The following is a 26,923-nucleotide window of genomic DNA, read 5'->3' on the forward strand; positions in this document are numbered from 1 at the left end:
GACTACTCTCACCAGCCACCATGTGGAAACCCCCGGACAACGCCCCATCCAGCAGGCTGCCTACCGGGTTCCAGAGGCTGTTCAAGGCATGATAAAGAACGAACTGGAGGAGATGAAACAACTGGGAGTTATTCAGCCATCTCACAGTTCTTGGGCCTCTCCTGTCGTCCTGGTCCCCAAGAAGGATGGTACAACACGATTCTGCGCTGATTACAGACGACTAAATGATGCCACCAAGAGTGATGCTTATCCCATGCCCAGGATTGATGATCTATTGGATCGTTTGGCCAGTGCCCAATTTGTGACCACGTTAGACTTGAGCAAGGGGTACTGGCAGATACCCCTAACAGAGGACGCTCGGGAGCGCTCAGCCTTCATTACTCCATTTGGGCTTTATGAGTTCCTGGGAATGCCCTTTGGGATGAAAACTGCCCCCGCTACTTTCCAGAGACTGGTGGATCGACTGTTACAACAATGTAAGGACTTTGCCTGTGCTTACTTAGACGACATCGCCATTTTTAGCACAACCTGGGAGGAACATCTTAAACACTTGGGCATAGTGCTGGACTGTATCCTTACTGCAGGACTGACCATTCGCCCTGATAAGTGCCAAATAGGGATGGCTGAGGTGCAGTACCTTGGGCATAGAGTAGGGGGTGGGACACTAAGGCCTGAGCCTGCCAAGGTGGAAGCCATTAGCAACTGGTGTAGACCCCAGACTAAAAAGCAGGTACTTGCATTTTTAGGAACTGCTGGTTACTATCGCAAATTTGTTTCTAACTTCAGCACCTTGGCCAAGCCCCTAACCGACCTGACCCGCAAGAACATGCCTAGGAATGTGACGTGGACGACGGCATGCGAGGATGCCTTTTCAGCATTAAAGACTGCCCTCGTCACTGTTCCTGTCTTGGCTGCCCCGGATTATAAACGCAGGTTCCTCGTGCAGACAGATGCATCCACCTTTGGGATTGGGGCAGTACTTAGCCAAGTGAACGCCGCCAGCGAAGAACATCCTGTTGCTTTTGCCAGTCGGAAACTACTGGATCGGGAAGCTGCCTATGCCACTATTGAAAAGGAGTGCCTTGCCATCGTATGGGCGCTAAAAAAAATTGCAGCCATACTTGTATGGCAGAGACTTTACGATTGTTACAGACCACAACCCCCTCACATGGCTGAATCACGTATCAGGGGACAATGGAAGATTGCTGCGGTGGAGCTTGTCCTTACAACCCTACAGCTTCTCCATCCAATACAAGCGAGGAAGCCAACACCAGAACGCCGATGGACTGTCTCGACAAGAAGAACCATAGGCTCCCCAGACCGACCTACCCCTGCCACTGTACAAGGAATTATAAATAACTGAGCAATGTGGACTAAAGTGAGCAGGCCAGAGGTCTGTGTAGACCTCATGGCGTGCTTACTTATTATGGGGGGGAGAGGTTGTGATGGTGTGATATGTTATGTGGATATCATTTTTTGTATATTCCTATTTTTCTATTTCAGTTATTTTCATAGTGTTTTTCTTATTACATTGTAAGTCTACAGCCTCACTGTATCTGTCTCTTGATGACCCACTGTAGTGCATTAAACCCGAAGACCCTTTGTTCTCCTCTGGGAGGCCATGAAACCGCCCCAGCTTGTTTGACTACCCCTGGACAAGGAAGGGGGTGGGGAGAACAGCAGCTGGACAGTCAGTTCCGGTGTGGACAGGATCGTGTTCAGACAGCACTTCAGAGAGAGAAGGACCCATTTTATCCCCTGGTGCTAGAGTTTTGGAATCTCGTTTCCCTGGACATTTTATCCTGATACTGGACTGCATTCTTATTCTGGACTATCTTATCCTTTGTGTGGTGGACTGAATATGGACCTTTTCGTATTTTTGCCTGAATAAAGGTCTTGGAATTGTTCACTCTTCGCTTGCTCTGTTGATTGTGTGATACCAGAGAAGGACCCCGTGATAGGTAGATTACATTTTTTTACTGTCTTCTCTGGAGGTGGGTACTTATCTTTAACAATCCAGGAGTATGGTGAGGGGAGTTCACTGTAGTCCGGATTTGACCCTTAATTCTCCCTTGTGGCTCACCGAGGCTAGAGCCACCCCATTACAATCACTCAAAGAACAAACAGACAAACATTTCTCCTTAATTACAGTGAGTTCAATTCACTTTATTGCATTCACATATTGTTCCTGATTCTGATCAATGTTATTTCTCTTCCCTGTTATCACCGAGATAAAGGGACTTCAGTGCAACATAAGGCTTTTATTGCAAAATAATCCATTTATGCCACCTGAGGGATCAAAATCCCAAAAGTTCTTATAATATGAGAAAACAAACACAAATGATGCATGTAGAATACTGTCACGTAGCTACATACCAGACCGCCTAGATGATATTCTGATACAATCAGCAATGAGCTGAAATCCAAGGCTTATTAGGTTTTCCAAACATGATCAAAATGCAAAGAGGGCAGTTTTATGTGAAATGTCTACATGAGAATTCCTCAAAACTCTATCTTTTTGTTTCATTGACATGTACTTTAAAGGAGTTTGGGGGACTTTAATACTGATTTTCTATCCTTCTTGACACAGCGCAATACATTGTGTTGAGGCTGTGACTGATACTTCAGCCCCCCCCCCATTTAAAATTAGGAAGCATCCGGGAAAACCTCTATTTCTATCTCTTCATCAAAGGTGCATGACCAAGAGTCCAAGACCATCCCAGACTCTAGAAATAAAAACTGAATTGCACTCGGCCAGAAGCAATGCCCCGCTGCATTTCACAGCCCCTATATTGTCTAACAAAAGAACTAGCCCAAAGACACAGCAAAAAAGTACACTGCTCAAAAAAATAAAGGGAACACTAAAATACCACATCCTAGATATCTCTGAATGAAATATTCCAGTTGCAAAAATTTGTATTCATTGCATAGTGGATGTGTTCAGAACAATAAAACATAACAATTATAAATTTAAATCAAAATGAATATCCTATGGAGGTCTGTATTTGGAATGATATTCAAAATCAAAGTGGAAAATCAAATTACAGGCTGATCCAACTTCAGTGGAAATGCCTCATGACAAGGAAAAGATGCTCAGTATTGTGTGTGGCTTCCACGTGCCTGTATGACCTTCCTACTGTTCAATGCCTGGGCCTGCTCCTGAAGAGGCGGCGGATGGTCTCCTGAGTAATCGCTCCTCCCAGACCTGGACTAAAGCATCCGCCAACTCCTGGGCAGTCTGTGGTGCAACGTGACAGTGGTGGATGGAGCAAGACATGATGTCCCAGATGTGCTCAATCGGAATCAGGTCTGGGAAACAGGCAGGCCAGTCCATAGCTTCAATGCCTTTATCTTGCAGGAACTGCTGACACACTCCAGCCACATGAGGTCTGGCATTGTCGTGCATTAGGAGGAACCCGGGGCCAACCGCACCAGCATATGGTCTCACAAGGGGTCTGAGGATCTCATCTCAGTACCTAATGGCAGTCAGGCTACCTCTGGCGAGCACATGGAGGGCTGTGCGGCCCTCCAAAGAAAAGCCACCCCACACCATTACTGACCCACTGCCAAACCAGTCATGCTAAAGGATGTTGCAGGCAGCAGATCGCTCTCCACGGCGTCTCCAAACTCTGTCACGTCTGTCACATGTGCTCAGTGTGAACCTGCTTTCATCTGTGAAGAGCACAGGGTGCCAGTGGCGAATTTGCCAATCCTGGTGTTCTGTGGCAAATGCCAAGCATCCTGCACGGTGTTGGGCTGTGACCACAACCCCCATCTGTGGACATCGGGCCCTCAGACCATCCACATGGAGTCGGTTTCTAACCGTTTGTGCAGACACATGCACATTTGTGGCCTGCTGGAGGTCATTTTGCAGGGCTCTGGCAGCAGTGCTCCTCCTGTTCCTCCTTGCACTAAGGCAGAGGTAGTGGTCCTGCAGCTGGTTTGTTGCCCTCCTACGGCCCCCTCCACATCTCCTTGTGTACTGGCCTGTCTCCTGGTAACGCCTCCAGCCTCTGGACACTATGCTGTCAGACACAGCAAAACTTCTTGACACAGAGATCGCATTGATGTGCGATCCTGGATGAGCTGCACTACCTGAGCCACTTGTGGGGGTTGCAGAGTCCATCTCATGCCACCACGAGTGTGAAAGCACAACCAACATTCAAAAGTGACCAAAACATCAGCCAGAAAGCATTGGTACTGAGATGTGGTCTGTGGTCCCCACCTGCAGAACCACTCCTTTATTGAGGGTGTCTTGATAATTGCCAATAATTTCCATCTGTTGTCTATTCCATTTGCACAACAGCATGTGAAATTGATTGTCAATCAGTGTTGCTTCCTAAGTGGACAGTTTGATTTCACAGAAGTTTGATTTACTTGGAGTTATATTCTGTTGTTTAAGTGTCCCCTCTATTTTTTTTTGAGCAGTGTATATATATTTTTACTTGTTGATGCCCCAGAAGAAGCCTAGGGAGATAAACTTGAGTCCAGCTGATCTGCCTTACTAGATGCCCGATTTAAAATGCCCACACTGATGAGGGGCAACACCCCGAAACAGCTGTCTGTGGATGGATACCTGGCCTTGGTATTTCCCTTGTCATATCTGTAAACTCGTAAAGAGCTGGATATTGACTTAAAGGGCCACTTAATATGGTGGCAATGGTGGTTTCCGAAAGGAGCCACCCCTTGGCTGGGTCCTTCCCTGGAGGAAGATCTGGCTAGTCCCGTGTTTGAGACTCTTAAATGAGGCTCCACGGACTTTATTTGCATATTCATATTTCCCAGGGAGCATTGTACCTAGGATTTCACTGATTGAGCGCCTTTTCCGGCTGCCGCAGTGTTTTCTTTGACTGGTCTACCTGAGGTCAGTGATTGTTTTGTGATGTTACTAGATGCCCCAGAAGAAGCCAAAGGAGAAACTTGAGTACTGCTGATTAGACTTACGTATATTGATGCCCCAGAAAAAGCAGAAGGATAAAGTTGAATTCATGGGCACAATTGTTTCAGGATGAGTTCTACCAGAACTCTCTTGATATAACAGAAGAAACTACAGGCAAAACGTGAGTCGCGCTGACCTCACTGAAGTTCAGGGAGATACTGAAGACAAAACTTAGGTCAGGCAGATGTGACTTTGTTGATGTCACTGAAAAAGATGAAGGCGAAACATGAATCAGGCGATTCTGACTATATTGATGTCGCGGGATAAACTATGACATTCAATTTGGACTGATTTGACTTTGTTGATTGCTGTCGCCAAGAGTGACTAGCATTTTATTCCTGCAGCCTGGGATGGACTTGGGCTCTTGATTCTGGATATCTAGAGTGCAGAAGGTCTTTATTATTAAGAACTGCCGAAAGGCTTCATGTCTATAGATGCCAAAAGAATTGATGAAAATAGCCATTTCTTTGCATTGTTGATTATTATTTCTGCCAATCTGTATATGTAAAGACCTTATGGAAGAACTTTAAGAATAAAATATCAAAGTAAAGTGCAGCATAAAGGCACATGAAAATGTAAAAAGTAGACTAATACTGATCATATCAGCAAATTACAACTCCTTCCTGAGATATTGGAACAGCCATTGTAGCTGAAATGAATTATAACACTGCAAACTGCATCACTACATGTAAACTCGAGGAATAAATCCTAATAAAATGTATATAATGAGAGCTAAGCGTGGAAGATAGACTGGCACAGTCTATAAGGCACAGTGAAGAAAATATAAAATCTAAGGGATGAAGAATCACATGCTGCATTGTATGTAAAGACTTCGGAAATGACCGATAGTACATTCATATCTGATATAATAATATAATATGATAAGTGATGAAACATGCCAGCTATTAAGTCATAGATCATGGCAAGATGGCAGCTTCAGCAATGGAAAAGTTGAGTTTCTAGAGTCATTCCTTGGCCAACGATGATCTCAACATTGATGTACTACTACTAAAAATGTCACCGATAACACAAATTGAGATTTGGAACGGCATGGAGCCAATCAAGTTTGGATTCATTTAGGATCTAGCATTCGGTAAGGATTCATGGCCAAAAGTTCTGACTTTATTGACTGGATTGTCAGGCTCTGAAGCACTAGCAACCAATCTGTCTCATATTAATTAACTCAGGTCTTTGTCTCAAGGAAGAATTTCTACTAAACTTGTGGCCAGAGAGAAGAAAGGCTTGGCAGTGCCCAACCCCGGTATGTCAACCAGGCCATGCCACTAGAAGAAGATGACTCTCAATGGTTTACACTGGCCTTGTTTCTACATTACCAGATACAGTAGATCTCAGTAACATCATCAAGTGAGACACTGAGCGCATGGTGGCCACATAGGTGGGCAACCAGAGCTGGGGAGACTACATCCTTGGGCACTGCCACTGCCAACATTTCTGGCCGCTCTTACTTATAATTCTGATGAAAGCAAATTATTTTTACAGACGACTGCAGCTTCATGATACCATTTTTTTCTCTAATTAAATCTCATTGATCCTATAACGTTAATAACAGAGGCCATGGGGGGCAAAGACATAGCATTACGAGCTGCAAAGTTGGCAACTGCCTCAAGACCTGCTACAATGAAAAAGAAATATGCATCGAAGAATTATTCGTGCAATGACCTACAAATACTTCCCCCTGTATACCATGTATAGATACTAGGCAGAATGACTTGAGCATGTCAGAAAGTAGGTGGTGGACTATCATCTTCAAAAGATTCCATAATTTTATGAAAATCTGGATATTTCTGGAAATCTGGATGATGAGATGATGGCTGACCTAATAAGCTGTGATGCAGAGGGACTCTACTTGTAGCTCATGTGGTAGATATCTCTTAGGCGGGCTTATGTCTATGATACATTCCGCACAGCAGTGTCACAGGGGTTTCCAGGGCTGAGGTTCCAGGTTGGGCACAGTAGTGGTCAGCACACACTCGCTCTGCAGCAGTTTAACTGAACGGCTTCACCAGTTTCATGGCAGCGTAGTTCTGAAAGAGAAAAAATGGTAAATCATAATTGTGCATGGAGAATCACATGGCAGAGACATAGATAGAGATGGCTTCTTGCTAAAAAAGTGTATTGGGACTAATGTGGTGGATGGTACTCGTTCAAGTTCTCCATCCTGCCAATGTCAGGTATGGAGAGCTCAACACTTGTTCACTCTCCATACTTCCTATTCATAGTAGATGGGAATGAAAGTGTGGAAAACCAACCTGATTTGGGTCATTCTCCTGTATTTTATGCATTGATCTAATGTCAATACCTAAACTAACCACTTCTCTGTTCATAAATAGAGGGGTTGTCCAACAGGGGTCAAGCGATGGCACACAAAATGTTCTAAGTACAGAACTGGAGGAACAGCAGTAGAGGCCTGGAACTGGAGGAACAGAAGTAGAGGCCTGTAACTGGAGGAACAGCAGTAGAGGCCTGGAACTGGACAAACAGATGTAAAGGCCTGGAACTGGAGGGACAGAAGTAGAGGCCTGGAACTGGAGGGACAGAAGTAGAGGCCTGAAACTGGAGGGACAAAAGTAGAGGCCTGGATCTGGAGGCACAGCAGTAGAGGCCTGGAACTGGAGAGACAAAAGCAGAGGCATGGAACTGAAGGAACAGCAGCAGAGGCCTCGAACTTCAGGAACAGCAGTAGAGGCCTGGAACTGGAGGAACAGAAGTAGAGGCCTGGAACTGGAGGCACAGCAGTAGAGGCCTGGAACTGGAGGGACAAAAGTAGAGGCCTGGAACTGGAGGGACAAAAGTAGAGGCCTGGATCTGGAGGCACAGCAGTAGAGGCCTGGAACTGGAGTAACAGAAGTAAAGGCCTGGAACTGGAGAGACAAAAGCAGAGGCATGGAACTGGAGGAACAGCAGCAGAGGCCTGGAACTGGAGGGACAGATGTAAAGGCCTGGAACTGGAGGGACAGAAGTAGAGGCATGGAACTGGAGAGACAAAAGCAGAGGCATGGAACTGGAGGAACAGCAGCAGAGGCCTGGAACTGGACGGCGGACAGATGTAAAGGCCTAGAACTGGAGGGACAGAAGTAGAGGCCTGGAACTGGAGAGACAAAAGCAGAGGCATGGAACTGGAGGAACAACAGCAGAGGCCTCAAACTTCAGGAACAGCAGTAGAGGCCTGGAACTGGAGGAACAGAAGTAGAGGCCTGGAACTGGAGGCACAGCAGTAGAGGCCTGGAACTGGAGGGACAAAAGTAGAGGCCTGGATCTGGAGGCACAGCAGTAGAGGCCTGGAACTGGAGTAACAGAAGTAAAGGCCTGGAACAGGAGAGACAGAAGCAGAGGCATGGAACTGGAGGAACAGCAGCAGAGGCCTGGAACTGGACGGACAGATGTAAAGGCCAGGAACTGGAGGGACAGAAGTAGAGGCCTGGAACTGGAGGGACAAAAGTAGAGGCCTGATATGGAGGCACAGCAGTAGAGGCCTGGAACTGGAGTAACAGAAGTAAAGGCCTGGAACTGGAGAGACAAAAGTAGAGGCCTGGAACTTCAGGAACAGCAGTAGAGGCGTGGAACTGGAGGAACAGAAGTAGAGGCCTGGAACTGGAGGCACAGCAGTAGAGGCCTGGAACTGGAGGAATAGCAGTAGAGACCTGGAACTAGAAGGACAGCAGTAGAGACCTGGAACTGTAGGGACAGCAGTAGAGGCCTGGAACTAGAGGAACAGAAGTAGAGGTCTGGAACTGGAGAAACAGAAGTAGAGGCCTGGAACTGGAGAAACAGCAATAGAGGCCTGGAACTGGAGGCACAGCAGTAGAGGCCTGGAACTTGAGGCACTGCAGTAGAGGCCGGGAACTGGAGGCACAGCAGTAGAGGCCTGGAACTTGAGGAACAGCAGTAGAGGCCTGGAACTTGAGGAACAGAAGGAGAGGCCTGGAACTGGAGGAACAGCAGTAGAGACCTGGAACTAGAGGGACAGCAGTAGAGACCTGGAACTAGAGGAACAGAAGTAGAGGCCTGGAACTGGAGAAACAGAAGTAGAGGCCTGGAACTGGAGAAACAGCAATAGAGGCCGGGAACTGGAGGCACAGCAGTAGAGGCCTGGAACTTGAGGAACAGCAGTAGAGGCTTGGAACTTGAGGAACAGCAGTAGAGGCCTGGAACTGGAGGAACAGCAGTAGAGGCCTGGAACTGGAGGAACAACAGTACAGGCCTGGAACTGGAGGAACAACAGTAGAGGCCTGAAACTGGAGGAACAGCAGTAGAGGCCTCGAACTTCAAGAACAGCAGTGGAGGCCTGGAACTGGAGGAAGAGAAGTAGAGGCCTGGAACTGAAGAACAGAAGCAGAGTCCTGGAACTGGAGGGACAGAAGAAGAGGCCTGGAACTGGAGAAACAGAAGTAGAGGCCTGGAACTGGAGAAACAGCAATAGAGGCCGGGAACTGGAGGCACAGCAGTAGAGTCCTGGAACTGGAGGCACAGCAGTAAACTCCTGGAACTGGAGGAATAACACTACAGGCCTGGACCTGGAGGAACAGCAGTAGAGGCCTGGAACTGGAGGCACAGCAGTAGAGGCCTGGAACTGGAGGCACAGCAGTAGAGGCCTGGAACTGGAGGCACAGCAGTAGAGGCCTGGAACTGGAGGAACAGCAGTAGAGGCCTGGAACTGGAGGTACAGAAGGAGAGGCCTGGAACTGGGAGGAACAGCAGTAGAGGCCTGGAACTGGAGGTACAGAAGGAGAGGCCTGGAACTGGGAGGAACAGCAGTAGAGGCCTGGAACTGGAGGAACAACAGTAGAGACCTGAAACTGGAGGAACAGCAGTAGAGGCCTGGAACTGGAGGAACAGCAGTAGAGGCCTCGAACTTCAGGAACAGCAGTGGAGGCCTGGAACTGGAGGAAGAGAAGTAGAGGCCTGGAACTGAACAACAGAAGCAGAGTCCTGGAACTGGAGGGACAGAAGAAGAGGCCTGGAACTGGATGCACAGCAGTAGGGGCCTGGAACTGGAGGAATAGCAGTAGAGAACTGGAACTAGAGGGACAGCAGTAGAGGCCTGGAACTGGAGGAACAGAAGTAGAGGCCTGTAACTGGAGGAACAGCAGTAGAGGCCTGGAACTGGACAAACAGATGTAAAGGCCTGGAACTGGACGGACAGATGTAAAGGCCTGGAACTGGAGGGACAGAAGTAGAGGCCTGGAACTGGAGGGACAAAAGTAGAGGCCTGGATATGGAGGCACAGCAGTAGAGGCCTGGAACTGGAGTAACAGAAGTAAAGGCCTGGAACTGGAGAGACAAAAGCAGAGGCATGGAACTGGAGGAACAGCAGCAGAGGCCTCGAACTTCAGGAACAGCAGTAGAGGCCTGGAACTGGAGGAACAGAAGTAGAGGCCTGGAACTAGAGGCACAGCAGTAGAGGCCTGGAACTGGAGGAATAGAAGTAGAGACCTGGAACTAGAGGGACAGCAGTAGAGACCTGGAACTAGAGGAACAGAAGTAGAGGCCTGGAACTGGAGAAACAGAAGTAGAGGCCTGGAACTGGAGAAACAGCAATAGAGGCCGGGAACTGGTGGCACAGCAGTAGAGGCCTGGAACTTGAGGAACAGCAGTAGAGGCTTGGAACTTGAGGAACAGCAGTAGAGGCCTGGAACTCGAGGAACAGCAGTAGAGGCCTGGAACTGGAGGAACAACAGTACAGGCCTGGAACTGGAGGAACAACAGTAGAGGCCTGAAACTGGAGGAACAGCAGTGGAGGCCTGGAACTGGAGGAAGAGAAGTAGAGGCCTGGAACTGAAGAACAGAAGCAGAGTCCTGGAACTGGAGGGACAGAAGAAGAGGCCTGGAACTGGATGCACAGCAGTAGGGGCCTGGAACTGGAGGAATAGCAGTAGAGAACTGGAACTAGAGGGACAGCAGTAGAGGCCTGGAACTGGAGGAACAGAAGTAGAGGCCTGGAACTGGAAAAACAGCAGTACAGACCTGGAACTTGAGGCACAGCATTACAGGCCTGGAACTGGTGGCACAGTAGTAGAGGCCTGGAACTGGTGGCACAGCAGTAGAGGCCTGGAACTGGAGGCACAGCAGTAGAGGCCTGGAACTGGAGGCACAGCAGTAGAGGCCTGGAACTGGAGGACCAGCAGTAGAGGCCTTGAACTGGAGGAACAGCAGTAAAGTCCTGGAACTGGAGGAATAACACTACAGGCCTGGACCTGGAGGAACAGCAGTAGAGGCCTGGAACTGGAGGCACAGCAGTAGAGGCCTGGAACTGGAGGCACAGCAGTAGAGGCCTGGAACTGGAGGCACAGCAGTAAAGGCCTGGAACTGGAGGTACAGAAGGAGAGGCCTGGAACTGGAAGGAACAGCAGTAGAGGCCTGGAACTGGAGGAGCAGCAGTAGAGGCCTGGAACTGGAGGAGCAGCAGTAGAGGCCTGGAACTGGAGGAACAGCAGTAGAGGCCTGGAACTGGAGGAACAGCAGTAGAGGCCTGGAACTGGAGGTACGAAAGGAGAGGACTGGAACTGGGAGGAACAGCAGTAGAGGCCTGGAACTGGAGGAGCAGCAGTAGAGGCCTGGAACTGGAGGAGCAGCAGTAGAGGCCTGGAACTGGAGGAACAGCAGTAGAGACCTGGAACTGGCGAGGTTACCAGAATATAGGGGCACCAGAGTCAATCCAAGAAGAAAAGATTGGTAAATTACTATTTAACGAATGTTTAGCCATAATTTTTATACGCTGGGAAACCTCTTCATGTTACAGGTGACTCTTCAGATTCAGCTGTTCTGTGTGTACATGAAGAATAACACATTTTCTACCCATTACATGACTCGTTTGTTGCATTTTTCACCTATGTATTCTTTGTCTCCGATACTCAGTTGTCTCTGAGCTAGTGGGAGGAGACTAGCTGCTATGATGTCTCCCATTCACAGCACACACAGACATGATGTATTCCTCCTCTTCTGCATCTATGTATTACATGTTCAGTGGCAGAAGAAGAATGGAGGACATTATACAACAGTACTGAGCAGTGTAGATTTGACTCTTCCACAGGGGTGAGACAAGCTGTACCATAGAGGAGATTACACAGCAGTATGGAACAATGTATCTGTGAATTCAACTCTGGATTGAGCTAAAACACATACTAGAAAGCAATAACAGGGAGGACATTATGCATAAGTACTAAGCAGTGTATCTGTGAATTCAGCACTGGGATGGGACAAACACTAGAACCAGCAATGAACAATTTGTATCTCTGCCTCTCTCTTATTCTGTTCCTCCTCTCCTCTTCAGCTTAAGGCAGCTGTAATGTTACCTCTTAATGCTTGGGAAGTTTTCTTATTTTGACCAAGATGGATTTTTAGGGACTCGACTCTCCGCGCCTTAATCAATTGTTTTAAGGTGCTGCAGAGATTCGGTAAGATCCAACCACCAAATGATTCAGCATGACATTTGACCTGAGTATCTAAAATGTTGACCTAGTCATAGGATTTGCCTAAATATGGAGGTGATAAATATGGATGAAGGTTTATTCAATTTTCCCCAAATAAAAATTCTTTATCAGCTATCTAAAGGATTGGTGATGAAGGTATGATTATTGTGCGTCCAACCATTGGAATCACCACTGATCCCAATAACTGAGGTATCAAAGTCCTCTGTGTGAATGACATGGAGATGACCGCAGGAACATGGGGGCCTTAGTCTCAGTATTGGTGGTACCCAGCGACCGGACCTCCGATAATCATATATTTAGCTCTTAGTCTGTCTGTACGGAGTTTTATCAAACTGCTGTGTCCCCCTTACATGGCTATGAGCACATAACATTAATAGCTGGTGGCTGATGGCAACTACTTTCATCTCACTGTACTGTGTCAATGATGGACTCTAAGCAGGAAAACAGCTTCTTACCGGGAACGAGTAAAGGAAGATTCCAAGGAACAGCAGCAAGATGAAGAGAATGAGGAAGACGAGGATGAGACATCTGTATCTCCTCCACAGGATGTACTTCAGGGTCTTGTACGGAGATGTAAACCACAAGAACGAGGTCTCCGGCCGCCTGAAACCAGATTGTGTTTACTTCACCATATGTATATATTTGTGTTAATGTGTTAAAATATGACCAATATTTTCTGATTCGTGGTGAATTTTTTATTTCAGGTTTTCTTATTTTTTGGCGTATCCCATCTCTAATACCTTAATGCTCTATTAAGAGATCCAGTTGGTGTAGAGAGTTTTATAGGCAATGCTACATAGGAAAAAAGAATGCACAAATGCAGGTGGACAGGAAGGAAGGGGCTCACTAGTGCCACCTACAAGGAGTTACCCTGTTATTTACTGTATTTTTCGGACTATATGATGCACTGGGACACAGCATTGACACATTTCTGCTGCTGGCATCCTGAGGAAGGGACCCAGCTCCACGCAATGCACTCTGCACTGCCTCACCCCCGACATCGGACCTGCAGCATTGCACTGCTGGGATACCCCGGGACTGCAGCATTGCCCCACTTCTGCCGCCGCCGGCTTCCTGAGGAAGGGACCATGCCTACTGTGTCCCCGCTCTACCACCACCGGCCCTCAGGTAAGATACCTTCAATTCGGACGATAAGACAAACCCCCATCTTATAAAAATCTTTTTTTTGCTATTTTCCACCCCAAAATTTGGAATACATCTTATGGTCTGGTGCGTCTTATAGTCCGAAAAATACTGTAATATCTGACCCATTGGTGGAACTAGAGAACATTTTCTTTCTTCTTGATGTCAACTAATTTCAATATTTCTCTCCATATTAAACACTCTGAACACCCACCAGAGGCCGCTAACTTCTGATGAGGGTCACGATCGCCAAAATAAAGTGTCTACAGATAAACATCTAGGCATGACATCCAAAAAAGCATCTGCTGATGGATGTCTAGACATGACCCCCAAAAAATCTGTCTACAGATGTTTAGACATGACCGCTAAAAACAGTGTGAACAGATTGACGTCAAGGCATGGATTTCTATTCATAAAAGGTGTCTACATATGGATGTCAAGGCATGACTGCTAAAAAAAGGTGTCTACAGATAGATGTCTAGTAGTGATGAGCAACGTGTTGCTAGACAGCCGCAACACATGCAAAGATTGCTTGTTTGATAGGAATTCTCAGCCTGACCGCCACAAAATATGCAGAAGCAGGGACTTGAACATATCATCCGAGCATGTTTGCCCATCACTAATGTCTAGGCATGACTACCATAAACAGTTTGACCAGACTTATTTCAAGACATGACCACCAGAAAAAGTGTGACATCTAGCTATGACCTGAAAAAAGGTGTCTACAGAAGGATGTCTAAGCATGACCTGCAAAAAGGTGTCTACAGGTAGAAGACTAGACTTGACTGCCAAAAAAGATATCTACAGATTGATCTCTAGGCATGACCTCCAAAAACAAGCATCTACTGATTGATGTCCAGACATGACCACCAAAAAGGTGTCTACAGAGGGATGTCTAGGCATGACCATAAAAAATGTGTCTACAGATGGACATCTAGATATGACCGCTAAAAATGGTGTGAACAGATTAACTTCAAGGCAAGGATGTATTTTCATGTCTGCCATAACAGGTGTCTAGGTATGACTGCCAAAAAAGGTTTTTTACAGATAGATTGTCTAGTAGTGATGAGGGAAGGTGCTGTTAGACAGCCACAACATATTCAGGGATTGCTTGTTTGTTAGGGATTCAAACAGCCACAAGACATGCAGAAACAGGGACTTGAACATATCATCCGAGTACACCCAAGCATGCTCGCTCATCACTAATGTTAAGACATGACTGGCAAAAACGGTGTGAACAGATTCACTTCTAGGCATGACCCCCAAAAAACGTGGAGCGTCTAGGCATTGCTGCAAAAACGGTGTCTACAGATGGAAGACTAGACAAGATTGTCAAAAAAGGTATCTACAGATGAATCTCTAGGCATGACTGCAAAGGTGTCTACGGATGGAAAACTAGACATGACTATCAAAAAAAGGGTTTACAGATGGATATCTAGGCATCACCTCCAAAAAAAGCATCTGCTGATTGATGTCTAGACATGACTTCCAAAAAAAGGTGTGTACAGTTGAACGTCCAGGCACGACCACCAAAAAAGGTGTCTACAGAAGGAGAAGGATGTCTAAGCATGACCAAAAAAAAAAGCATCTACTGATTGATGTCTAGACATGACCTTCAAAAAAAGGTGTGCACAGTTGAACGTCTAGGCACGACCAGCAAAAAAGGTGTCTACTGAAGGAGAAGGATGTCTAAGCATGACCAAAAAAAGCATCTACTGATTGATGTCTAGACATGACCTTCAAAAAAAGGTGTCTACAGATGAACGTCTAGGCATGACCATCAAAAAAGTATCTATAGATGTATGGCTAGACTTGACCATAAAAGAGGTCTACATATGGATTTCTAGACATGACCTCCAAAAAAGGTGTCTACAGATGGATTTCTACACATGACCACCAAAAAGGTATTTACATATGGATTTCTAAACATGATAAACAAAAAAGTATCTACAGGTGTCTACAGATGGTTGTTTAAGGGTGATAAGCACCAAAAAAGTGTCTACAGATGGACCTCTAGGAATGAGCTACAAAAAAGGTATATACAGATGTAAGACTAGATATGACTGCCAAAAAAGTGTCTACAGATGGATGTCTAGGCTAGACCACAAAAAAAGATGTCCACAGATGGATGTCTAGATGTGATCACCAAAAAGGTATTTACAGATGGATATCTATGCATGACCTCCAATAAAGGTGTCTCCAGATGGATGTCAAATTTGGCTAGTATCCCTATTTATATATATGTTTTAGAAATTGACTTACAGGGTGGCTACTTGTACGAGATCTAGAGAGACAGATTTCTTGCTTCTGTAGTTGAGATAATTTGCACAATTTTCCCATGTAATGCTTGCATGTGAGATTACATCAAAATTAAGAACAGTTCTTTTTCAAATATTAGCTTATAGTGGTGGACATCTGGATGCTGAACTCAACCTCTGATATTGATAATGGTAGTTACACAGTGTGATATAACAAGCTGCATGAGTGAATGGTCACCTATGTAATACTTGGCCACATCGAATCAACTATTTCACCAATTACCCAGTTTGGTTGATGATATTCCCAAATAGGGAACTCTAAGCTTTCCTTAAAGAGGTTGTCTTACTTTCATTCTTCAGAAGAGCGCCGCTCCTTTGCATCCAGGCTTCCTTCTTGCCATGGGGCACTGTACTGATTGACATTTCAGACTGGTGGCATTACTGAGCCACCAACCTAATTGTACCATTTTCCCTAGTGCTATTCTTACTTGGGGTCCTCCAGCTTGGGGTTCATATTTGGTTCATCTCGGCCATGACCTGCCGGCCGCTCCTCGTGCTCTTGTTCATTGATGATCTCTAAAGTCATTTCTATCTTCCCCTGAAAGACAGCAAATATAAATGGTGGCAGAATATCAGGAGATATCCACAGAATGCATATGACAACCACTATCTTTCATCCTGCTCTACAATATCTCAAAGACTTTGACGTTTTTGATTATTGTGTATCAGTACATTTCCTCCATCATGACTCCTGCTGCTATAGAGGAAATGTCCCATATTTATAGCATGGTTATGTCCAAGCTCTGTGGACACAGTAGACTATGGGGTACTATCACTTGCATACAATGAAACATAAATATCTGGTAAATTCAACCTTCGGGATCACCATCCAACCTGATGAGGTGGCCACCGGTTGCCACAACCGGCAACCATTAAGGATAAACGATAAAGGATCCTCCTCCATGGTGAACTCAGTATTCTCAAACAATGGATGGAAAAATGGGTTTTCTAAACTGCACAACCCCTTTGTGAATCCTTACAGCAAGGAACTTCTGTTCTCTGTCCAGACCAGCACATGGCCACCAGCCCTTCACCGTCTTCTGCTCAAACAGAGATACAACGTTTCCAGCAGAAATGGATTCATCCAGCAGGTCCAAGCTACATTTTTCAGCAGTTTTGGCAGGTTTCGGCATCCGGTTCAGATCCAACTGTACAGAACCTGGATAGATAAAGAGATTTATGTATTTCCAGTACGTCACTAATGCATAGAAACATAAGAAGTTGAGTAGGCGCTTCTGACAACCGCTGGGGTGAATTTACAAGGTGTGTGCAGTGTCCTGTGCATGGAAGGCTTCCAGTGCCAAAGTATCCCTAGACTCCCATTTACTGACATGTTCGTTATTGGGCTGGTTTACATCTGCATCACGCTTTTCTTGGTGTATAATATAGATTAGTCTGCAGCCAGCTCTGTTCCATGCAGAAGCTTATGACCAAGACAGTGACATCCAATGGAGGTGCACGTCAGGAAAACATCCTGATATACACTGTACCTTCAATGGACAGTGTAATAGCAGCCTTACAATGAATATAGATGCAAAAACTAACCATGATTCACCTAAGCCCAAAGGCCCGCGAAGGGCCCAACATTATCTGAATTAAAAGATGTGACTTAGGCAGAGATAATAGGGTGGAAGACTACCCAAAACATAAGCTACGCTGGTATGGAAGTTGTAAAGTTGTGGTGGCACCAGCTGAGGGACCCTACTATAAATCTCACTTTGGGCCCCTCCACATTATATCCCCTTCTGCTCACCCTTATCCCCCTACTTCTCTATGGCAAAATGCAACTCCGGCGCCCGGACGTAGCTCTGGCTCCGGAGACAATAAAAGGGAAGCAGGCAGCGAGGGCGAGCGGTGATGCCATTGTTTAGAGAAACCTCAATTACAATCACTTTAGCTCGGAATTAACATTTGATATTGTTCCTGCGCTGATTTCTTGGTTCAATCTCAAAGCAACTTCACATAAGCTGCTCTACATAAACCAGATGTGTGCTGGATCCCGTCGGCACGGCTTCCCATAAAAATGCCTGTCTTTTTCATGGTAGGCAGCGGTCATAGCGTAAGAAAAGTTGGCCGAGCCATTAAAGGAGCTTCTGTCAGCAAAAGCCACACGTTGTGTGCCTCCGGAGCCTCGTTCAATCACACAGCCCTCTCCTCTGCCCAACGGTAAAGTAAACCGGGTTCCTGATGTCCTGATGTCATACTGGAACGCCATATAATGGGCTTTGCATGCGGAGTACAATCTCTTCCATTCTCTGAGAGACGGCAGATGAAAGGGCACGAGATCAAAACACCCCCTTCCCTCCTCACACAAAAGTGAAAAAAGCAAGATGGCCTCCGTATACAGATAGAAGAAATATCGTAAAAAATCGTGCATTTAATCCATTTATGGCCAACTTAGAAACTTCTCCAGCCTATAGTAAAGTCACATGCACAACTAGAGGTCCCAAGAACCACACATTGCTCTCCAGAAATACTCTGTGCTGCTATAGGATAGAGATCTGTTCCAGTCTTTGACCTCCATGAGGCCTCCTCATATAAGTCTCTGTCCTCACTAACCTCATCAAATAAATGAACTAGTCTCTGCCCACCTCGCCCTAAATTATGATAAATCTGTCAGTTAAAGAAGAAGCACCAAGATTCCCAGAAAAGATATTTGTTGTGCACTGGTGTCCCACTCATGAGAAGGGTCCCGAGTCCTGTGGGTGTCCCACTCATGAGAAGGGTCAGGACTCAAGGGGTCCCACTCATGAGAAGGGTCCTGAGTCCCATGGGGGTCCCACTCATGAGAAGGGTCCGGAGTCTCACGGGGGGTCCCACTCATGCGAAGGGTCCTGAGTCCCGTGGGGGTCCCACTCAAGAGAAGGGTCCTGAGATTCTCTTTTTATTGCCATTGAGACAGAGGCAGCTAAGTGCGGCAGTCGGTGACCTCCATTAGTCCCGTAGACTTTGAATGGAGAAACACTGCACTTGCCTCATTGCCCCACCATTCAAGCAGGGCTCTTGGAACCACATTTCTCATGATCCATGGGGGTCCGAGTATTGGAATCCCAAGCGATTTTGTTGCAATCTTGGTACAAGCCTTTTAAGACTAGCTCTAAGTAAACTAAACTCCAAGGTTCAACTATAACTTCACAGGACACAAGTCAGAGTCACAAGAAGGCTTGGAAAAGCTGAAATGTTGCCCATATTAAGCCCTGTATGTTTTGTCTGCCCCGTGGAGAGGCGTCTGGAAAGGAGTCTGGACCGGTGCCCCGGCTTCATCCGATGTTATATCTCCACCAGCTTTATTGTTTCTTACCCAAATAGTCATCAAAAGAGAATTTGTCATTGTCCCATATTTGTAGGATAAGGTTCGGGGGAATTTTATTCTCGGTCTTGTCCATGCTCCAGAAATGTTCCTGTGGGAGACAGACATGAATCATATGTACAGAGTTCATATTGTGCATGAGCGGCATTAGTTTGTGCACGCGCGGCATTAGTTTGAGTACGCGCGGCATTAGTTTGAGCACGCGCGGCATTAGTTTGTGCATGTGCAACTATTTTTCAGCAATGCTATAAACAAACAATGACCAGGATTAGAATCCAGGCAGCCGTCAGTAATATTGAATGTAAAGATTGTAAATTACAAACTTGCTCAGTGTTATATGGAGACACGTTTTTTTAAGCAAAAAGTATTGCCTGTTAAAAAAAACTTCAAAAATCCCTTTACATACAGCGGTAGAAGGATGACAAAGCAGATGACCATTGAGGAGTTACAGGCACCCAATATAGGAAGCATGCAATCGTATGGTGTTTCATCTAGATACGACTGTGTGGCATGGGGAGGAAGTCTCTACTGCCACAGAAAGGGCTGGAATGATAGTAGGTGAATATCTAGGAAGGAACTTGAATGTGCAGAAGGCAGGCCCTCATACACACTAGAAAGTCTTCTGGGATCTATTTTATAATATTGCCATTAGGCTTTACAAGTTACAACCCTTGAATTTTGTTTTTTTTAAGGAGAGAAATAAATTAGAATATATTTTCCAATGTAGAAATGCCAAAATGGCTCCATACTTCACCAGTCTCCTTAAGGAGAGCTAGTCCCCTTCAAAAGCTGCATCAAGGGCCAGTAAAATACTACTCTGCACTCATGGCCATGCGGCAAGGCAAGGGTTGGTCACTGACGTACAGGATAGACCTACAGGTGTCACCCTCGGCACATGTGCCACTTCTCATGGTGTGGTTCTCTTACGACTTCTCTTCTGATCGGCCAGGGGGGAGCGTCATCAGCTTATGCTCCACCCTGAAAACCCTTTGTTCTCCTCTCTCTGGCGGGGAGTCGACCAACACGGCTCCCAGTTCTAGTTGGGTGGCAGACAGGGAATTTGCTGAAAGCAAGATTGGGTCTCCTCTGGCTTCAGGTAGTGGAGGCCACTAGTCCTTGACCCTTGCTGTGGCCTTCTGGCTCGGAGGGATGGAGATCGGTTATTGGGGGATTTTCTGCTGTTGCTGAGGGCTACAACTGACTGCATTCTTGTGCCCTTTTTTTGGTACGTACCCCAAAGAAGCTGACTTTAGATGACCGTCTGTGATGGTTAATGTTTTTGCACTTCAGCTTATAGGGTCATTAGCGTTTAGATGGCACTGGTGAGAGTTTCCCTCCAGGAAAGATCTAATTTCCATAATGTTCCCATAGAGCATTTCCATTATTTACACTGCATGCTCAGCTGCCCCCCGTCCCCCTGAACCTGCATCGAGGGCATCTCATGCAGTCAAACCCTGATCTGCCCTACTACCTGAAACAGCTGCCTGATAACGGTGGTCAGACTGGGCTACTTCCCTTGACCATGTTGTAAGTCTTGTTAGGGGTCAGACATTGACTTACAGGCTAGTTATCTCCTATATGTAGCACTAGTGAAAACAAATGGAAAAAAATGTGCACTTTTTTTTCCCAAGGAGAGAAGAAAGAAAAAAAATGAAAAATAGAGGGCCATAAAGGGGATTTTTTTTTTTTAGATAATAAAATCTAAACTAATTAATGAATCATTTGTCCTCTTGCATTTACCGGTTAAAGTTCTGGATTGTAAGCAATTCTACAAACTTTTCCTAAGGATATTTGCCAATAAGACTCTCAGCCATTGTCCTTATGGAGGCCTTCACTGAAACCAACGTCAAGGCCATCGCTTCCACCACAAGCCCCACAACAGCTGTCTGTAGGTGGATTCTGGGCTTGTCTCATATCCCTGACCATATAGCAAGGCTTGTTACGGGGTTAGGCTCTGGTTTACGGAGGAGCTACCTTCTATAGGTGTCACTTTTGACATTTTCCATCCGGTAAAGAACAAAATTATAGCCCAAAACCAAATCGTCTTACTCCGATCCCGCGTCAACAGATCACAGGAACTTTATTACTGTAATAATATTTCGAGGCAACGTGATGACCACGATCTCACTACGATGTAGTCAACAGGAGGCCCCATAAGTGCAGGTAACATCCCCCGTGGCTCCACCACGATGTAGTCAACAGGAGGCCCCATAAGTGCAGGTAACATCCCCCGTGGCTCCACCACGATGATTCTCTCATACAAAGAGCTCCACGGTCCGGTCAGACAGCCGGGCTTTGTGCTCGGCATGTTTCTGGGCCGCTCTTACCTTCTTAGACACTGAGCAGACCTGCTCCGCGGGAAGATAATCAAACGGGAACACGAAGCGCCAGTTAAAATTCCCTTCGCCTCCCATAGACCTGTAGTGCACATCTGTTTTCTGTTTATTTTCTTCGTGGCCGATCAGCCAGCTAGGAGAAGGAGAACAGGACAGCCGCGTTTACCTCCCGAGGAAGTATATTTGTATAACGCGCACAACATGTCATTGGAACAAAGGCATTACTTTCATGTGAGATCTGGACGGGCAGCACCTATACCGGGGAGAATGTAAATGGAACGTTCTATAAACCAGTTCAATATGTGCGGAGTTCAAAGCCGAAGTGCGCGGAGAAACCTACGCCCCTCCACCGGAGGTTGCCCCCGTCTCATGTCATTCTGCCAACTCTCTTGCTACTGTTGTGGGCATCGGAAAATCCTGACATGGAGTAAAGTTGGGGGATGCGTTGTGCGGAAGGGTTGTCTGCCGCTCGCTACAATTCATGGAGAAAACAAGCCTCTATGTCATGCAGGAGCAAATCTAAAATGTAGATTGTGTGCCTTAAAGGGACTATGCCACCAGGTTTCTGCTACCCAATCTGAGAGCAGCATGATGTAGAGACAGAGACCATGATTCCGGCGATGTATCACTTACTTTAGTGGGTGCAGTCGTTGTGATACAATTACAGTTTTCTTTATTGCAAATCTAGCAGCGTTTTGTAATGCTGAGCTCTGTATAACCCCGCCCACATCACTGATTGGCCCATCAGTGGTGAGGGAGGGGTTACAAAGAGCAATAGACTAGGTGACACAAGACAATTAGTCCACTAGTGATAATCTCCTGCTGATAAAACACTGATTTTACAGGAACAGCAACACACAGCCTAGTAAGAGATACATCACTGGAATCAGGCTCTCAGCCCTTACATCATGCTGTTTTCAGATTACATAGCAGAAACCTGCAGACGGATTCCCTTTACAGAAAGCTTTTATAAATTGTATAGAATAATCAGATTTGCAACGTGCAGAGATGTGCCCCCGTTAGGCCATGCCCATGACTAGAGATGAGAAAACTGATCTGTAACCAATCCAATTTGTTACCAGTTTTACTAAATTTTATATTCTGGTGAACAGAATATTTTTGGTGTTCGATTTGTGATGTGAAGTGCCCATACCTAATGAATAAACGCCACCCGAACTTTATCTCAGAAACTTGTGCACAGATGTTGGCAGAATTTCGGGTCATGGCGTTGCATCTCCAGCCATATGCCCTTCATGAAAAGTTGCCAAACGTTTGCTGAGCGAGGGGCAAAAAATGTCTATACTAAGTGTGGTGCAAGGCTTGTAGGATAACTAGGGGAATCCGAGGGGGGCAAATACTTTTTATGTATCTGCCTGGAATGGTGCAGGGATTTTGGTGTCCAGAAGTTGCATCTTTGACCCCCAGAAAGCCGCCATTTATTTGGTGAGATGCAGGTAGGGAAACCAGCTCACAATCCATGGACCTCGCGTGGGTTCAGAGAGATTCTCCAGAGCTAAAAGACTGAATGGGACTGAGCCGCGGCCGAACATTCCGATACAGGACCGGTGGTCACATCTTGGTTCTGATGACTGGCCCTACTTGGTAAGCATCAGCCATCAATGTTTTAAAGCCATCAATTTCACCTAACTTCATGTATTTTGGGCTAAAAATCTGTGTTGCAGGCTGCAGAATGAGTTAACTAATAATCAGTCATTAAGCTCGTTCTTATATCTGTATTTACTGAGTTCTTCTGAGCTCTTGCACTGATCATTCATTCTGAATTCACAGGTAAAATCTGTGTTCAGTGAAGACGCAACGTTACATTACTGAGATCCGAGATGGCAGTTAGTGCTGATGAAGTTCGATGTAGAAGAGAGGGGACAGGACGAGGGAGGAGCTCTGGCTCTGGCTCCTCCCTCCTTCTCATCTTTCACATCCACATAGAACTTCATAAGCACAAACTGTCATCTCCTATCTCAGTAATGTAATGCTACGTCTTCACTGAATGGAGATTTTACCAGTGAACTGAGAATGAAAGCTCAGTCCAGGAGGAGACAGAAGCGGGTTTGTCCGATGAGACGTATTACAGAGTTGATTATTTTCATCTGTACTATTGAATAATGAAATAGAAATTAAAACAACAGTTACTCTTTACATGATGTGAGAAGGGTATAATGGGAAATTGGGGAGGACCCCAGATTGTGATGGCCACGCAGGCTCCTCACCTCTTCACATAAATGTCACTCATCTTCTCTCCGGTGACACTGACGTCATCCAGGATGACGTCTCTCGTGTTCCAAATGATGCAACGTAAGAAGAACCTGAGGGGAGAGAGATTAATAAAAAAAAAAAAAACTGATGACAAAATGTAGAAGAAATGGCCCAGAAACTCCCAAACCACCAGACTAGACACCTGCACTAAACAGCAGCGGTCACAAAGTGCAGATCTGTTCTCAGATATCACAATACAAATCATATACATTATTAAATAGATCTCCTAGACCCGATGAGACTAGTGTACTTACATTGAGAATCCATGTCAGAAAGGCTGTAATCCTGATATTAAGCTGAGCATTTTAGGAGTCTAGCCATTGCTGCACTCTTAAAGTACTCATTTTATTATGAAATAGAGAAACTTTCACAAAGAATTGCACATTTACTCCCTGACTCCAGCATGCTTCACTGTAGGAATCTCTTTTCCTCCAGCATGCTTCACTGTAAGAGATCACTAAGTCTTTAGCATGCTTCATTGCAGGAATCGCCGAGCCACCACCATGCTTCACTGTAGGAATCACCTGTAGGGATCAACAATGCATGACCATGCTTCACAGTAGGCATCACTGATAGAGATGAGTTTATTTCTTCAGATTTTGTCCCCGAATCTGATTTTGACAAATTCCAGCCATATTCGTGACAAATGTATGTCTTATGATCAGTTCCAAACATATTCGTTCATTTCTACTCCCATTGACTCTAATGACGTTCGCCTGTGTTCAACGAATATTGCAAAAAACAATATTCGATTCCGATCATATTCGGAACTGAATCCGAACAAATTCGCTCGTTTCTAATCACTGATCCACAGTTATGCTTCACTGTAGTCATCACCGATCCAACACCTTGCTTAACAATAGGCATCATCAATCTACTGGCATGCTTCACTGTAACCATCACAGGGGCACCACCATGCTTCATTGAGGCATCACAGAGACACCACCATGATTCATTGTGGTAATCACTGGGCCACCACGTTTCACTGCAGGCATCACTGAAACATCACCACGCTTCACAGTAGGCATCAAAAGGTGCCACCATGCTTCAGTCTAGAAATCACTGGGCCACCACCATCCTTCACTGTTGGGTTCTTTAGAGCAGATGCTTCAATCTTGCTCCTCGAGACATACCACTGGCCCAAAAAGTATCAATTTGGTTTCATTGTTCCACAAAACTGAAGCCCAAAACTTATCAGATTCAACTTTTCTTGTGCTTTTGGGAAACCATCAGCATTTAGTAAGTGTTTCACTATACAAACAGAAACTTGATGTCTGCTACCACCAAATATCATTGCAGGCCTTTTACAGTCACCTGGAGGGGTCTTTAATCATCACATCCAGGTAGTGTAGTTCTTGTTCCTCTGTGACCTGTGCTTCCAACTGTATCTCTAGGAACATTTTCATGCCGTTGTATCTTTTTGTGTCCTTTTCCTTGTTTGTCCGAGCTCATAATCTCTTCTTGTAACTGGTGCCTAGCTATGTATCATATCTTTAGCAGGTGACAACAGCCAGAAAGGTAGCAGGTCATAACAGCCAGAGAGGCTCTAATATTAAGACGCTGGTTATGAAGGAATAATTCTGAGAATACAGCAGTCAGTAAAAGGGGCATTTTGTGATGAATTTGTTATATTAGTTGTGTTGACCTTTATACATTGTTTTTGACTCATTAGTTTATTGCAGGAGGTTTATACATTTTGCTAATAAAACTAATGTATAATGCAGGTTGAATAATTTTGCTTGTATTGACTGTTTGGATCACTGGAGAGGTATTTTACAGAGGGTATGACCGAGGACTAGGTTATAGAGAGTCCATGGACTCTGAATAGACCTCAACTTTCATAGCCGACCCCTTTGAAGACAGCTGGTTACCATACACATGAAAAGACCGCGGCACCTGTAATGGATGAGGCTGAACATGACGCTCGGTGTTTTACAAGCCTTTTACATATTACATGGATTGAGCAACGTCCCCATATGGTTTCCACCGATTCTGCAGAGTCATTCTCCCACCATTCTTCACTATCTCCTTATGTTTTGGCCAAACTTATAAAATCATCTCAGCTGGATCCTATCTGAGCACCGGAGTCAATGACTATTTCCATCTGCAGTAAAAACCCTCGTCAACAGCAGAAAACAAAGCTATCCGGTCATAGCTACACCTAGTAAAGAAATGAGTTCCGTGTACAGCAGGATTCATCTTTCTGAGTCCTGAGAGAGCGGCGGTCAGATGTCACCCCGGATAGATCATTCCTGCCCTACCCTAAAAATGGTGGACGAATATTTACCATCACTCCATGACTTATTAATTCTAATGTTTCGGTGTACTCTTCTCAAGCCTGGTTCACACTGTTGCAGGAGGGTTTCTGCGATGTAGCAGGGTTTTCTCCACAACACATAATTCCCAATGCTGCAATGAGAATCCGGCTCTGCCGAATGCAACACTCAAGTCTTACCGTTTTGCTTTTCTGGGTGTTATATTAAATGGCGGGCCCGGTGGTCCAAAAGACTTGGGGAATAAGTCCACCCACATCTGCAGTTTTCCCTGCAAACGGAACGCAGATATGATAAATGGATAAAAAGGTAATAAATATATCAACAGATGGTAATGTGGAGCTAAATCACGCAACGTATCAGAAGAGAACAAAAAAGAGCAAAAAAAGGACATGTAAAACGTAGTGAAAATAACAATCTGTAACAAACAGAAGAGACAGTAAAAAGGAAAAGACACCAGGACAGCAGCTACAAAATAAATACAGCTAAACACTAGTCACACGTCTAATTTGTACTTCAGAGCTGCACTGGCTATCCTTTCTGGTCCTGGTGTACAGACATTACATTACTGATCCTGAGTTACATCCTGTATTATACCCCAGAGCTGCACTCACTATTCTGCTGGTGCAGTCACTGTGTACATACATTACATTACTGATCCTGAGTTACCTCCTGTATTATACTCCAGAGCTGCACTCACTATTCTGCTGGTGCAGTCACTGTGTACATACATTACTGATCCTGAGTTACCTCCTGTATTATACTCCAGAGCTGCACTCACTATTCTGCTGGTGCAGTCACTGTGTACATACATTACATTACTGATCCTGAGTTACATCCTGTAGAGCTGCACTCACTATTCTGCTGGTGCAGTCACTGTGT

At 45.6% G+C, this 26,923-nt stretch overlaps 1 protein-coding gene across 1 annotated transcript in view; it reads right to left on the minus strand.

Annotated features, from left to right (window-relative positions):
- Positions 1–2,134: 2,134 nt before the first annotated feature.
- Positions 2,135–26,923, minus strand: part of DYSF (dysferlin) — a 320,393-nt gene continuing 295,604 nt past the window's right edge. The window contains exons 49-56 of the mRNA XM_073555076.1: positions 26,224–26,312; positions 23,723–23,818; positions 21,489–21,630; positions 19,153–19,252; positions 16,832–17,010; positions 16,280–16,389; positions 12,846–12,993; positions 2,135–6,984 (exon numbers count right to left, since the gene is read on the minus strand). Coding sequence (XP_073411177.1) covers positions 6,946–6,984; positions 12,846–12,993; positions 16,280–16,389; positions 16,832–17,010; positions 19,153–19,252; positions 21,489–21,630; positions 23,723–23,818; positions 26,224–26,312 — 903 coding nt within the window. The 3' untranslated portion in view covers positions 2,135–6,945. The remainder of the gene's footprint in view (positions 6,985–12,845; positions 12,994–16,279; positions 16,390–16,831; positions 17,011–19,152; positions 19,253–21,488; positions 21,631–23,722; positions 23,819–26,223; positions 26,313–26,923) is intronic.

This window comes from Dendrobates tinctorius, unplaced genomic scaffold (genome assembly GCF_039654945.1).
Source record: "Dendrobates tinctorius isolate UK_male_01 unplaced genomic scaffold, ASM3965494v1 ptg000216l, whole genome shotgun sequence".
NCBI classification, from domain to species: domain Eukaryota; kingdom Metazoa; phylum Chordata; class Amphibia; order Anura; family Dendrobatidae; genus Dendrobates; species Dendrobates tinctorius.